Raw genomic sequence first — 12,455 nt, forward strand, 5'->3', positions numbered from 1 at the left:
ACATTATAGGTTCGCCACCTGCCGTCGGTATTGCGAACCTGCTAAATTTGACGAAAAAAATTAGCCAGAAAATGATCGAATTTTTGTTCTAAGTGTTCTGTCAGTATGATCAGTGGTTATTTTAAGATCATAAGAGCTTATTTCGTGGTGCTCAAAAATTATAATATTTTCGTAACTTGAGAACCAAGCTAGTTTTTTTTAATATCTCTGTAAAGATGATAAGGAGATTCCTTTTTTTGTGAAAAATTAATACTATAGGAAGTACGAAACAAATCCTCATGAAAATTTATTTAAGAAAATACGCACTTTCGTAGAAAAGCGTAGCTCTCATTATGCCTCGGGTGCTCGTTATGCCCTCATCTCCCCTATGTTGATGTAAATTTGGTGTTAGCCAGATTCGCTTTTATTTAATTTTATGATACAATAAAAGTGGAAACATTTATGATGATTTATGTTCGTTTGAGATGTATTAGCATTTTTAAAATTTGTAGTACCCAGTTGCAAAAAGAAATGATTATTTTATTTTAATTATGTTTAAATCTCAATTCAATCCAAAACTCTCACCAGCCTTTCAAATTATTCAAAAGACCTATGTCTGAAACATCTCAAATCTACATTAAACTTTCATAAATCTACAATCATAATGAATATATGGAAATTAAGAGCAAATTCGTTGCTAATGGCCTCACTTAAAAACTTGCTTACGTCCTTTCTAAAATAATTATGTAAATTTGCCTCTTCAACGTAGAATTGTAAGCCTTTTTATTTTTTTTTCTTCGGAAAGGATTGAATTTTTGAACCTGGTTTAAAAATTATGAATATTAAAAACAAATTTTTGTCATCGTTCTTCCATGTTGGAATGTAAGAATTTCAGTTCTTACCAATTAGAGAATTTTTTTGTATAAGTTTTTTGGATCTCTAACCAACAAACTTTTTAAGTTTAAGGGGGGGGTAGGGTCTAACACTTTCAAAAAATCGATTTTTTTATTTTTTTATTTTCTTATTGTAAAACATTTCAAGAATGTTGTGTCAAATTTTCAAGTCAATTGAAGCAAAATTGTAGAAATTATAGGCCTTTATCTCCTCCTATCTAATACTGCAAGAAAGCAAAAGCAGAAACTTCAAACGCGTTTTTCTCGAATGCACATTTTTAAAGTCCGTGGACATCGTCATTTGAAAACTACTTATCCGATTCTTTTCAAATTTGGAACATATTTTCTACATATAAAATACCAGACCCCAACGTTTTTCTTTTTTGATTTTTTTACTTTGGGGAGATTTTACAGGTGAAAAATGGCGGATTTTTAGGTGAAAAATCGTAGTTTTTACTTCAAACAGCCACAAAAATTTCATAAAAATATTTTTAAGTTAAATAAAAACGTTGGGGTCCAGAAAAACATCTATTAAAAATATTTTGCTCTGATTTTTTGACTTCAGATGATTCTGTGCTGAGATACAGTGTCCACCGCAAATCCTGTTTTCTAAAAGGCATCCTCGAAAATGCTCCGTCTCCGGCTCATTTTTTAATATTTTTCTACGAAAAAATTACTAAATGTTCTTTTAACAATGCTTTGTATAATGCAAAAAATTTGAATACATTTGTTTGAACGATAGCTCTAGAAAAAAATCGTGAAAATGGTGTTTTTTTTATACCCGTTAAACCCTACCCCCCCCCCTTAAATATACTATGGTCTAATGTTCCGAAAATCACTGGAAAGAAACCTGAAACGCTCATGAATCATCAAATAAATATATTTTTTTTAACTTTACAAAGTTGAACCGTTTTGTTCTATACAAGGCGATTAAATGTAAAAAAAAATAAAAATTATTTGGTATTAGGTATTAGGTATTAGAAATAAATCGAAAACAGTTGCCTTGAAACACATTTTTGGGGTAAATGTTTTCAAAGCATTGAAATATTTTCTCATAACATTTTTTAACATTTTATTTATTCAAGTTTCTGAAACGTTCATGGTGTAAGAATAGGAATAAAAACAAATTTATTATAACTAGCATCCCTGACTAAGTCGTGTACGGAATATACGCTATCACAACCAGAGCTGTGATTGCTCCCGTAGAATGAAAAGAAATTATTGAAATTGAACAAGCAACCCATATCAGTTTTCAGCATGCTTGTCGATATCGTATTATCAGAACGATGGCTTTGATTACAGAAAGGCGCTTACCGACCACGCTTTCCATGATACTTCTAGTTTTCTCTTGATAATAAACATGTGCAGTCAATAATTTTTTTTTGAACAGTGACCATCGCTTTCCATTTTTGTCACTCTGGCAGCGAGACCTTCGAAATTCAGTCAGAACATTTTATTGTGACTGACAGATTTTGAAAATATCAATCGATTTCACATGTCCCGATATTTTTCGGTGTAGTTCAATTACTCTCAAAATATTAAAAGAATTTTATACAAACTGGCGGTTAAATTTATCTGGAAAAGGGATTCCACATTGAAACGGGAAAAGAACTCTTCCTCCTTAAATGTTTATTTTAAATAAAACTCTAAATTTCGTAGTTGAAGAATGATATCCCAATCTGAAATTGCTAAACTCATAAGTTGGTCTTTGTTCTGAATTGGATCATGGATTGGCTGTGTCATACTAAATTCCAACGCGACAAATGTGTCTACAAGTGTTGGCGTACAGTTATCAAAAACTGTCATCACCAATCGTTGCTGATCCACGGGAAAAAAATTCCTTGCAATTAGAATGTGCAACAAAAAAATCGGTTTTCCGAAGATTTTTTTACACAAAAAAATTTGCCCCCGCAAATGGTCACATGAAAAACGACATGCGACTAAAGAAAATTTGTTTTTCTCTAGCAGTAGCCGCCTTAGTTACTGATAATTCTAATTTCATTCGATTTGTTTTGGAGAGTCAGCTTCAATCAAATTGTTATTTTCAACAAAACATTTAGCCATGACAATTTCGTTTGACGAACAATCAGTGATAGTAGGGACTGTGATATTTTCATTTCAGAAAATTTCGTTGACCAAAACAACACGTGGATAGGAAGTGTGGCAAACCTACTAAGATATTTTGGAAAAACTCGACTTTGAATTTTCTCCCGAACATTCGCAGCTCTGATCACAACTCACGAGTTACATGAATTTCTCGAATAAGTGCTTCCATTTTGTCCGCTAGAGGATGCTGATGCTGTCGCCTTTTCATTGTATGGAGAAAACGACGGTGGTAATTATTGATTAAGTATATTTTATTTCTTACTAACCTGAATCTGAATGCCGACGAAGGTAAATCACACAGTGAATAACTTCTTAAAATAGCTATGGTCAGTTTCGTCAAAAGTTTCAAGGTCCCTCCGGGTTAAAAGCCTCCTAGTTAGGTACATTTTGTTGAATTAAGTTGGAAACTGGGCTACAACTGTTATAAAGTTAGGTTGCCAAGTAACCGCGACCATTTTTAATTCATATTGAAGATTATCTGATTACGAATAGTATTTAAGTTGTGTTTTTAATATCTTTCCCTGAAACAGATGATGAAAAAAACGGATCCATGCACTTTTCAAATGTGTTTCGAGATCGTATCCTTTTACCTTCACTTCCAAACAAAATTGTTTGTTAGGATGCAGAGGTAACCACGGCCCTAAAGCGGAAATTTATCTATTTTCCCAACTATCTATTAACTACTAATGTTTAAAGAGAAATGGATGCTTTGTACATTGAGAATAATGCTAATCCAAAGAACAATTCTTTAGAGACCCTTGTACACAATTGATGACCATAGACCAAACCCACCGGGCGTTGCTATTTCGGTCGGTATTTTAGATGTTTTGATTGGTTGCGTTTTTATCAATTTACCCCAAGTAACACCGATAGTTTTATTAGACTGTTCAAGCTCCCTATAAAACCAAAACTTTATCTAGTAGACTGTTATAAAACTTTAAATGTTACTTGGGTACTGTTTTTTGCACTCATTGTTGCCGTCCAGGTTGGTATTTGTGTTTGTTTATTTTCTGATAGCGACGACTGGCTGCGTTGCTACCGGGTTGCTACATAAACGCATCCTGTAACAACCTACTGCTCGAATGCTATTTCTCGAATCAAGTTAGCGACTGTTGGTGCGATGATAGGTTGATAGATATGTTGCTGAATGTACTCGATTCGAGGTTAAGGTTGGTGGGCTTGGTCTTAGTCAATCACGGAGTAGCAACCATTGGCGATATTCTGCTAAGCCAGCCTGCTATCATGGAATTCGACTTGATTGAAACCAAAAATGTGTACAATCTGTGTTTAACTATTTCGTATGACAAATTATAATAAATAGTTTCAAGTTCAATTATTCAAGCTGGATGTGGGTAGTCCATCAAGCTAAGCTAAGCTAAAACAGCTATAGGCAGTTTCGGAAAGGCACTTGCCAGACAACAGATCAACTTGCAATCGTAAGAAATAAATTATCAATGTTTATGGCGCTATCTTATCACCGGGTCCGTTTTTTTATGGAAACAGGGAAATTGTTTTGTTCTTGTGATTCACTTTTAATGCAGTGCAACACTGTCTAACCATTGGAAGTGCTAAACTGCAATCACTTATTTAGTTGGTGGAGGTCCCAGGCTTTTGATTTACGATACCTCATCGGCGCAACAATAAACCGCATTGTTATGGTTTCAACTTCCGGCCTCTTTTGCCTTTTGAGTTGACCAAAACAGGGTGCCACACTGAAACTACTCGACGAAAGAATCCCAGATTGTACGCAACATTAATTTCCATTTTCCAGCAGCAGCAGCAGACAAATTGAGAGTTCTTACAATAGCTGGATAGCGTGGGCGGCGTACAGGTTAGCTTATCTATGCTGTTGCAGTCAAGGCTGAAACATAATTGACCGTATACGTTTTCGGTAATCACATCTACCGTTAACGAGCCAAATAAGTTAATGGAGTTAAAATTATTCGGCCGATAGAAATTTGGAAAATGTGTGGCGGCCATTTAAAATCCATTTTCATTTTTGTATGCAGAAACAATTTTCGACATCAGCGGCGAGTTCAAGTTCACTTCCGCACGAAGTTCAATGCGTTGTTGACTGCATGCATTTATTTGGCGAATGCAAACTTTGAAACCTTGAATGGAGGTGTTAATAATTTGGAGTTGCTTCTTTCGCCGTAATATTCCTGTTCATTGTTGTCATAGTGCCAATCATCTGTCGTGTTTTATTTTGTTTCTAATTTTCCACAGTGGGTTGATCTTCGTTCAATGTGCTTTCACACTTAGTCAATTTTATACAAGCAATACATTTTTTGATATTTAGTAGAAAATCCATTATTGAATCCAAAAACACCTTTAAACTAAACTAATTATGCAGAGAGCGAATCTCTGCGATGTTAGATATGCTGTTATTGGCAATCTCTTCGATCGATTCAATACCTGCAATCCGATGAAGATCTTCGGTGCTGTGCCAATGTGGAAGCTGCAAAATCATTTTCAAAACCTAATTTTGAATCCTCTGGATGGCTTTCTTAGTTACGCAGACATGAATGATTATTGTGACCGGACAGATTAGTATCAAAACGAAAGTAAACAAAATCTGTCAGTTAAAACGGTTAAGATTTTATTCGAATTTGATCAGTTTTTCTTGGCGCTAAAATTTTTTTCGTCTTCTGATTTCGGCCAAAAACCAATTATCCGACAGTAGTCTTCCAGCAAATTGCTACATACTGCCCTGAGGGACACCAGCTCTAATGGGGGATCTTTTTGGAGCATGAATTTTGATAGCTTACTTGTAAAGTCCGGCTATTCAAATAATTTTGAGTCATTACAGAAAGACATAAAGATATAAGCCTCGTCTCAAACACGAGCGTGAGCTTTTTCAATATTTTGAAGGGCAACACCAGTTGATTAATCTCCAGATTTGTTAGCGTTTATTATATGAATTACCATATAAAGATGGGTACCTAGTAGAAGTCTACGACGAAAATAAAACTGTTTATCAGCAAGACAGAATTTTTATTAATGGTAATAAGGATTTTAGTTTCGCTGATAAACAACATTCTGTTTAAAATTGCTCTCTCTAACAGTTCACTTGATAAAGGTAGCAAACTAACATGCTGAAAACTTGCCTATTGAAAAATTTCAGTAAAAAGTTCAAAGTACTTTCAGGTACCTTTTCAATAATAATATAAAATATTCTATTCTCCTCTAGAGCGCCTAGGTTGCCAATATTTTCTGTAAAATAGCCTTATTTAAAAGCTAGCGGATAGCAGAAAACGAATTTCCTTATGAAAATTTAACATCATGGATCCGCCGTTGAACTGTTTATGTGCATTCAAAGAAAACTGTTTATATAAATTTGAGGGTCCTAAACAGTCTAATGCCTTATGGCCCTCCCCAAAAGTATACAAACAGTTTTTTCTTCTAATGTGATTGAGAAAAAAAGAAGATATTTTATTCAACGTTTACTTTACCAGGGTGTAATCGCTTCAAAAAAGTCTTCAGTCCTGTATAAATTTGTCTACTAAGAGTATCGCGAAATTCTTGTGAAATTTGATCATCAATTGAATTCAAGACTTTTCAATTAAAATGTCAAGAGGACTTTTCAATGAGGTCGATAAATTTACTTTAGAAAGGAAAAAAAAAACAAAATGTTACAAATTGAATACTTCCCAAAATGAATATGATCGAGGTGCTGTGTTGTGATCGATTACTTTTGTGACGGGAATTTACGCGACAGTTGATCATTTTTGACTACTATAGTACTAAACTAAACATATCACCTCAATTTTCTGTTATCTTTGAGGAAATAGAATAGCCTGAACCCTTTACTGCATAATGTAGTTTAAAAAAAAACCCAAAGGAATTCCAAATAACTCGAAAATGCGTGGATATTTTTGAGTTATCTATTCACAAAAACAATTCTTGAGATAAAAAGAAATGAAATGTACCCATGGTATGTTTATAACGATTTTTTAATGTATGCGTGAGATATGGGGATTTTTTTTACTATCCGTCAGGTTTGCGCCGGGGGTCTTCAGATCTTCCCCAAAATTGAAAATTTGGTTCATTTTTTAAAAACGCATGTATTTTTTCAGATTTCTAACATTTTTTTTTAGTTAGATTCGGTAAGATTTTTTTTTTTGTAAATAAAATGAAATCATATTTTAAAGCTACATAAATTTGTTATTTTTCAACGCAAATCATAAAATAGCATATCAAAACGCATCGAAATTTTATCAGCTTTTCAAATAAAATATTTTATAACTTCAAGTATTGATCTAAGACATGAAAAATTGTAAATAAGCTTCAAATGATGTCCAAAAGTATCGTCTGCATCACCGAATATTATGCAAAAAAATACCATTGTATAGCGCAATTCATGATGCAACTTTTATCTGAAGACACTATAAAAGAAATAATTACAAGAAATCTCTTTTTTGCATCGAAAACAAACAATAGTCGAACAACTGCAATCACATATGCTGGTAGAGCGCGTTTCTAACAACGTGGGAACAAAGTTACTTATTAAAGCAGGTAAAATCACTAAAATACTTTATCTGAAAAGCTGATAACATTTCAATGCGTTTCGATGTGTTGCAGCTTTGAAATATGGTTTATTTAATTTACAAAACATTCTAACCGAATCTACAGTTGCGTTCATAAAAGAACGAAATCGCGTGAAGTTGCGCTTCCAAACTCTGTTCTTCTTATTTTGAACTCTGTTGAAACATTTTCTATTCCTAAACTAAGCACGAATGAGGTTTTTATCAATTTACAACAATCTTAGTGATAAATTTTGATTTTGTGAAAGAAAAAACCAAGAATACATGGGTCAGGATGTTTTCCATATAAACATTCGTCCAAAAAAGTATGAAATTGTCTGTTGGGCGATAATAATTGGGGCGATTGTGACTAAACTTGGCTTGGTACAAGATCAAACATTTTTACATTTTTGGTCGTGGGCGAAACAATTTGATATACGTAGCCTTTTGATTGGATGACAACAAACAAAGTTACGCCTCTTTAAAGTTGTGACGTGGATTCACCCAGTTTAAACAAAACAGGATTCTGGAAAAATACACATCACGAAATTGCAAGTTATTATTTACCATCCTTTATATAACTCAAATTTTAGGCACATTTTTAATAGTGATAAATTTTTCTTCCGACTGGTTTAATTTAGAATTTTTAGCGTGATTTAACGTTTCATCTTACTGGTTCAATCTTAATTTTAAGCATCGCTTTCAAATTTATTTGAAAAACATCCGAATATCTGGAGAGTCAAAATTTAGAGCAAATTTCTCTATTACATTTAATGAAAAAAGAGAAAATTTGGAATGTAAATTCGCTCATCTGCGCTGTTGTAACTGGGCTGAATTTCAACCGATCTCTATAACATTTAGTGTTTCATAATTTTCTATAAATTTTTATTCAAAAAAATGAACATTTTTTCGTAATATTTAAATGTTTCCCTTTTTTGTGATGTGAATTTTCTCATTTACGATTGTTTTTTATCGATTTTAAAAAAAAACTTTAAACATTAAAAAATATTTCTTCGACAAAATGAAGCACATCTCGTTGGCTTAAGATTGTCTTATTTGGTCATATTATGGTCAAAGTTGCTCGATTTTTTAAAATAGGGGAGAGAAGGGACTAATGGCCACCTTAAGAAGGACGCTAATTTAACCATAGAAAACAGCTATGATTTGTGAGTTACTTCATTGTTTCGTGCTCAGACACTGGAAAAGTCTATATACTAAAGGGCTTAAACTTAAAAAAAAGTGGATTTTAAAGTATAAGCACCATTAATCGAGGCACGATGAGCATTTTCTGCTGGAACATCTAGCAGCGAATTCAAATTGACGAAGTCAATAATACCGTATAGAATATGTTAAAATACTTTTTTTCCTGTTTTTATTGTTGTGTGATTTAAATTATGAAAATTATAAACGAGTTTGAGATCTTTTTTTATTCGTGAACGAATGAAAATTCCTTGTGACCATGGAATGTGTTTAGGGCTAAATTTTGAACTTTTCCGCGTTAGTCACTACATGCTTATTAGACTGGCCCATAACCAAAAAAATACTTATATTCCACGCGGCACCCCTTAGATTGGTGCCTTTAGGTGAAAAAATGACTTTCTGAAAGTTTCAGGTCATTTGGCACAGCACAAGCTGGCGCAAAGGACTTGAAATTTGTATGGAGATTTTCGGCAAAATGTATGAAAAATCGACATATTTTCACTCTGTGTTCTAAAATATTTTCCAGTATGTTAAAAAGCTCAGAATTTCAGGAATTGTAGTTCAAACAATGAAAAATATGTTTGTAGAAGATTGTGACGCGATACGAGTTGACTGAGATGAGTTATCCGCAATTGAATGTTTGATTTTTTTTCGCATTTCTTTGATATATTGTGAACGGTGTATGGGCTAATAATCGCACTCAGCAGTTCATAGTTTTTCAACCTTTCCAAAGATGTTTGTTATAAAATAAGCTACAACTTTGCAGAGGACACAAACCTTCTATCTGTTATTCTCATTGTGTGACAATGCGATCAAGTTAGTACTAATAATGAACCTAAATATACAGCGTTCACGATATATCGATGAAATGCGAAAAAAATCACACATTCAATTGCGGATAACTCATCACAGTCAACTCGTATCGCGTTACAATCTTTTACAAACTTGTTTGTCATTGTTTGAACTACAATTCCTGAGCTTTCTAGCATACTGAAAACATATTTTAGAACACAATGAGTGAAAGTCTGTCGATTTTTCATGCATTTTGCCGATAATCTCCATAAAAATGTCAAGTCATTTGCGCCAGCTCGTGCTTCTGCCAAATGACTTGAAACTTTCAGGAAGTCATTTTTTCACCTAAAAGCACCAATCTAGGGGGTTACGCGTTGAAAAAAGGTTGTAAACATCATCCCATAAAAATTTTGGCCAGTCTCATGCTTATTCCATCTACAAAGGTTGAAATTGGCTTTGTTGAAGCTTTTTCAAAGTTTCTGTTAAAGTGTTAACTTAAAAAAAGGTTCTGAGTAAAGTTTTGTATCTTCTACTGATTTGCCAAAAACAATTTTTTGCAAGAAAGTTTTTCCTTAAGTTTAAATTTAAACCACTATTTGAAAGTATTTAAACGAATAACATTTATAAGCCTTTTATGTTGCTCTCAAGAGTGTTAAAATCACTGCTCCTGAAGTATCAAAATTCTTTATGAACTAATGATTTTTTTTTTAACTTTTCTATAACAGGACTACAACGAGCAGTGCCCCTACTCGCTGTCGCCGGTGAGCATCAAAAGCCAGAAGCTGCTACGCTCGCCCAGGAAGGCAACCCGCAAAATTTCGAAAATTCCCTTTAAGGTCTTGGACGCACCGGAACTGCAGGACGATTTCTATCTCAATTTGGTGGACTGGTCCGCGCAGAACGTGCTGGCCGTTGGGCTCGGCAGCTGCGTGTATCTGTGGAGCGCTTGTACTAGTCAGGTGAGTTTCAAGATATCTTTACACAAATATTATCGGATGTTTGGAGACATGAAGTACAAAACCACTCCTTCCTCTTATCTATTTCTACCATCAGGTGACCCGTTTGTGCGATCTTAGCTCCGATGCAAATACCGTCACATCGGTTTCGTGGAGTGAACGTGGCCATCAGCTGGCAGTCGGAACGCACCATGGCTACGTCACCGTATGGGACGTGGCAGCCAGTAAACAGGTGAGTTTCGCTTTTTTCCTCTAGAAAATAAATCTTCATTTATAGAAACCGACCTTTCGCCAATATTTACTGTTTGCCACGAGTAAACAGAACTCGGAACGATAGCGTAAAAAATTAAACTGGGATTCCACAATCGCCATCAACCGGCGAGAGTGGCTGCTTAATACGTTGGATTTGTAAACACACTCAAGTCGGTCTAATGGTTAAAATTATGTAGTAGCTCGTAGCTGATCATCGTTATTGACAGCGCAACAGTAGTCGCGATTCGTTGCATTTGTAGAAAAAAAATCATACTACTGAAAGTCGTCGTCATCTCGTTGTCGAGACGCTGAATGCATTTGAACAGCCATCAGAAACGAGTGCCTTAATTGCCATTTATTTGCATCCGCTGGTATTGACCTGTTCACGTGATTCTGATAAATCAACTGACGTGCTTATGCATTGACAATCTTAAAGGAGCACAGCTTTAAAACTTTTTTTTAATATTATGAACAAAAAAATCTTAAAAAAGCTGGAGAAATGTGATCATTAAATCTTTTATCAATCAATCGATATCAATTTCTGTAGAAAGGTGAAAGGATGAGTCATCCATCCGGATGAAGACTCCTGAAGAGAAATTGGAGGCACTAAAAGTCAATTTGAACCACAAATGCCTTGATGGAATTTTCAAAATACTATCCTGAAACAACGTTCACTCATAGGCTCAAACTCATGGCCGTCGCGTCGTCTCAAAATGCAAGGAGCAGAGCTATGGCTCAAGGACCAAAAAAAAACTTATAAATCAGAATAACTTTTGAAAAATTCTATTCCCAAGATGATAGGTTAAAAGATTTTAATTCGTTTAATTACTTTGTTGAAGACTGCAGAACGTCTTTATTAATAATAGCAAAGTTTTAGTTTCGATTTAAAATTCCTTCCGAAATAAAAACACAAATAAAACTGTAAACTCTAAAAGGTCAAAATTATCGTGTAAAAAGACCTTAGTGTATTGTATTTTCCCGAAATTTCGGAATTTTATTTCTTTATAACGTTTTATTTTTGAAACTATCATATTAAGGCAAAAATTGAAATCTGATAAGAAATGAGGTCATTCAAATTATTTCATATACATTTTTGGGTTTTTAATATGCTTCTGTTTGACTATTATCGCTAGACTAAATTTCATCGAAACAAATAGTCCACTATCCTTTTCTTGAAATTCTAGTATTTTACCGACCGGGAAATAAAAAAAAACGAAACTTTTGTTACTTTTTTATCAGAAATCAAAATTACTTATTTATATCTTTCAATTTTTATATCTCAAAGTTAAGTGTTTCCAAAAATAATTGCAAATTTATAAATGGATTTTTACGATTTTTTTTGAAAATATTAAATGATTTTTAAAAATGAGAAAATCTTTCATCAAGGTTTAAAAACACTTTTCTTGATGCCAACATGATTAAGAAAACCCCTTTTTATTTATTCAGCCTTGTAGATAAACATATTAAGAAATAATCACTCGATATGTCCACTTTTGTCCTCAACTACCCTACTCACGCGAGATCTGAATCGGGAGCACACCTTCGCAATACAAGCCTCTGACATTGAAGCCCACCCCTCAGAGATGGAAGTCTTCAGAGAATCGAAACTTGGGTGAGAGGATCCAAAGGCCTGCGCTTGAACATACGCACATATCAAATAGTCGAGGGGGTTCAAATCCGGACTTCTCGAAGGCCGAAGATCCTTTGAGCAAAATTTCATTTTCTCCTCCATCTAGGTTTCGAGGCATGGCATG

At 34.1% G+C, this 12,455-nt stretch overlaps 1 protein-coding gene across 4 annotated transcripts in view; it reads left to right on the forward strand.

The window, feature by feature from the left end:
* The window catches only part of LOC129754210 (fizzy-related protein homolog), a 60,162-nt gene that overhangs the window by 42,023 nt on the left and 5,684 nt on the right, over window positions 1–12,455 (forward strand). For all 4 annotated transcript variants that reach the window (XM_055750113.1, XM_055750114.1, XM_055750115.1 and 1 more), the window contains exons 4-5: window positions 10,219–10,452; window positions 10,547–10,681. In XM_055750113.1, the coding sequence (XP_055606088.1) occupies window positions 10,219–10,452; window positions 10,547–10,681 (369 nt within the window). The remainder of the gene's footprint in view (window positions 1–10,218; window positions 10,453–10,546; window positions 10,682–12,455) is intronic.

Source organism: Uranotaenia lowii, chromosome 3 (genome assembly GCF_029784155.1).
Source record: "Uranotaenia lowii strain MFRU-FL chromosome 3, ASM2978415v1, whole genome shotgun sequence".
In the NCBI taxonomy this organism is placed as follows: Eukaryota; Metazoa; Arthropoda; class Insecta; order Diptera; family Culicidae; genus Uranotaenia; species Uranotaenia lowii.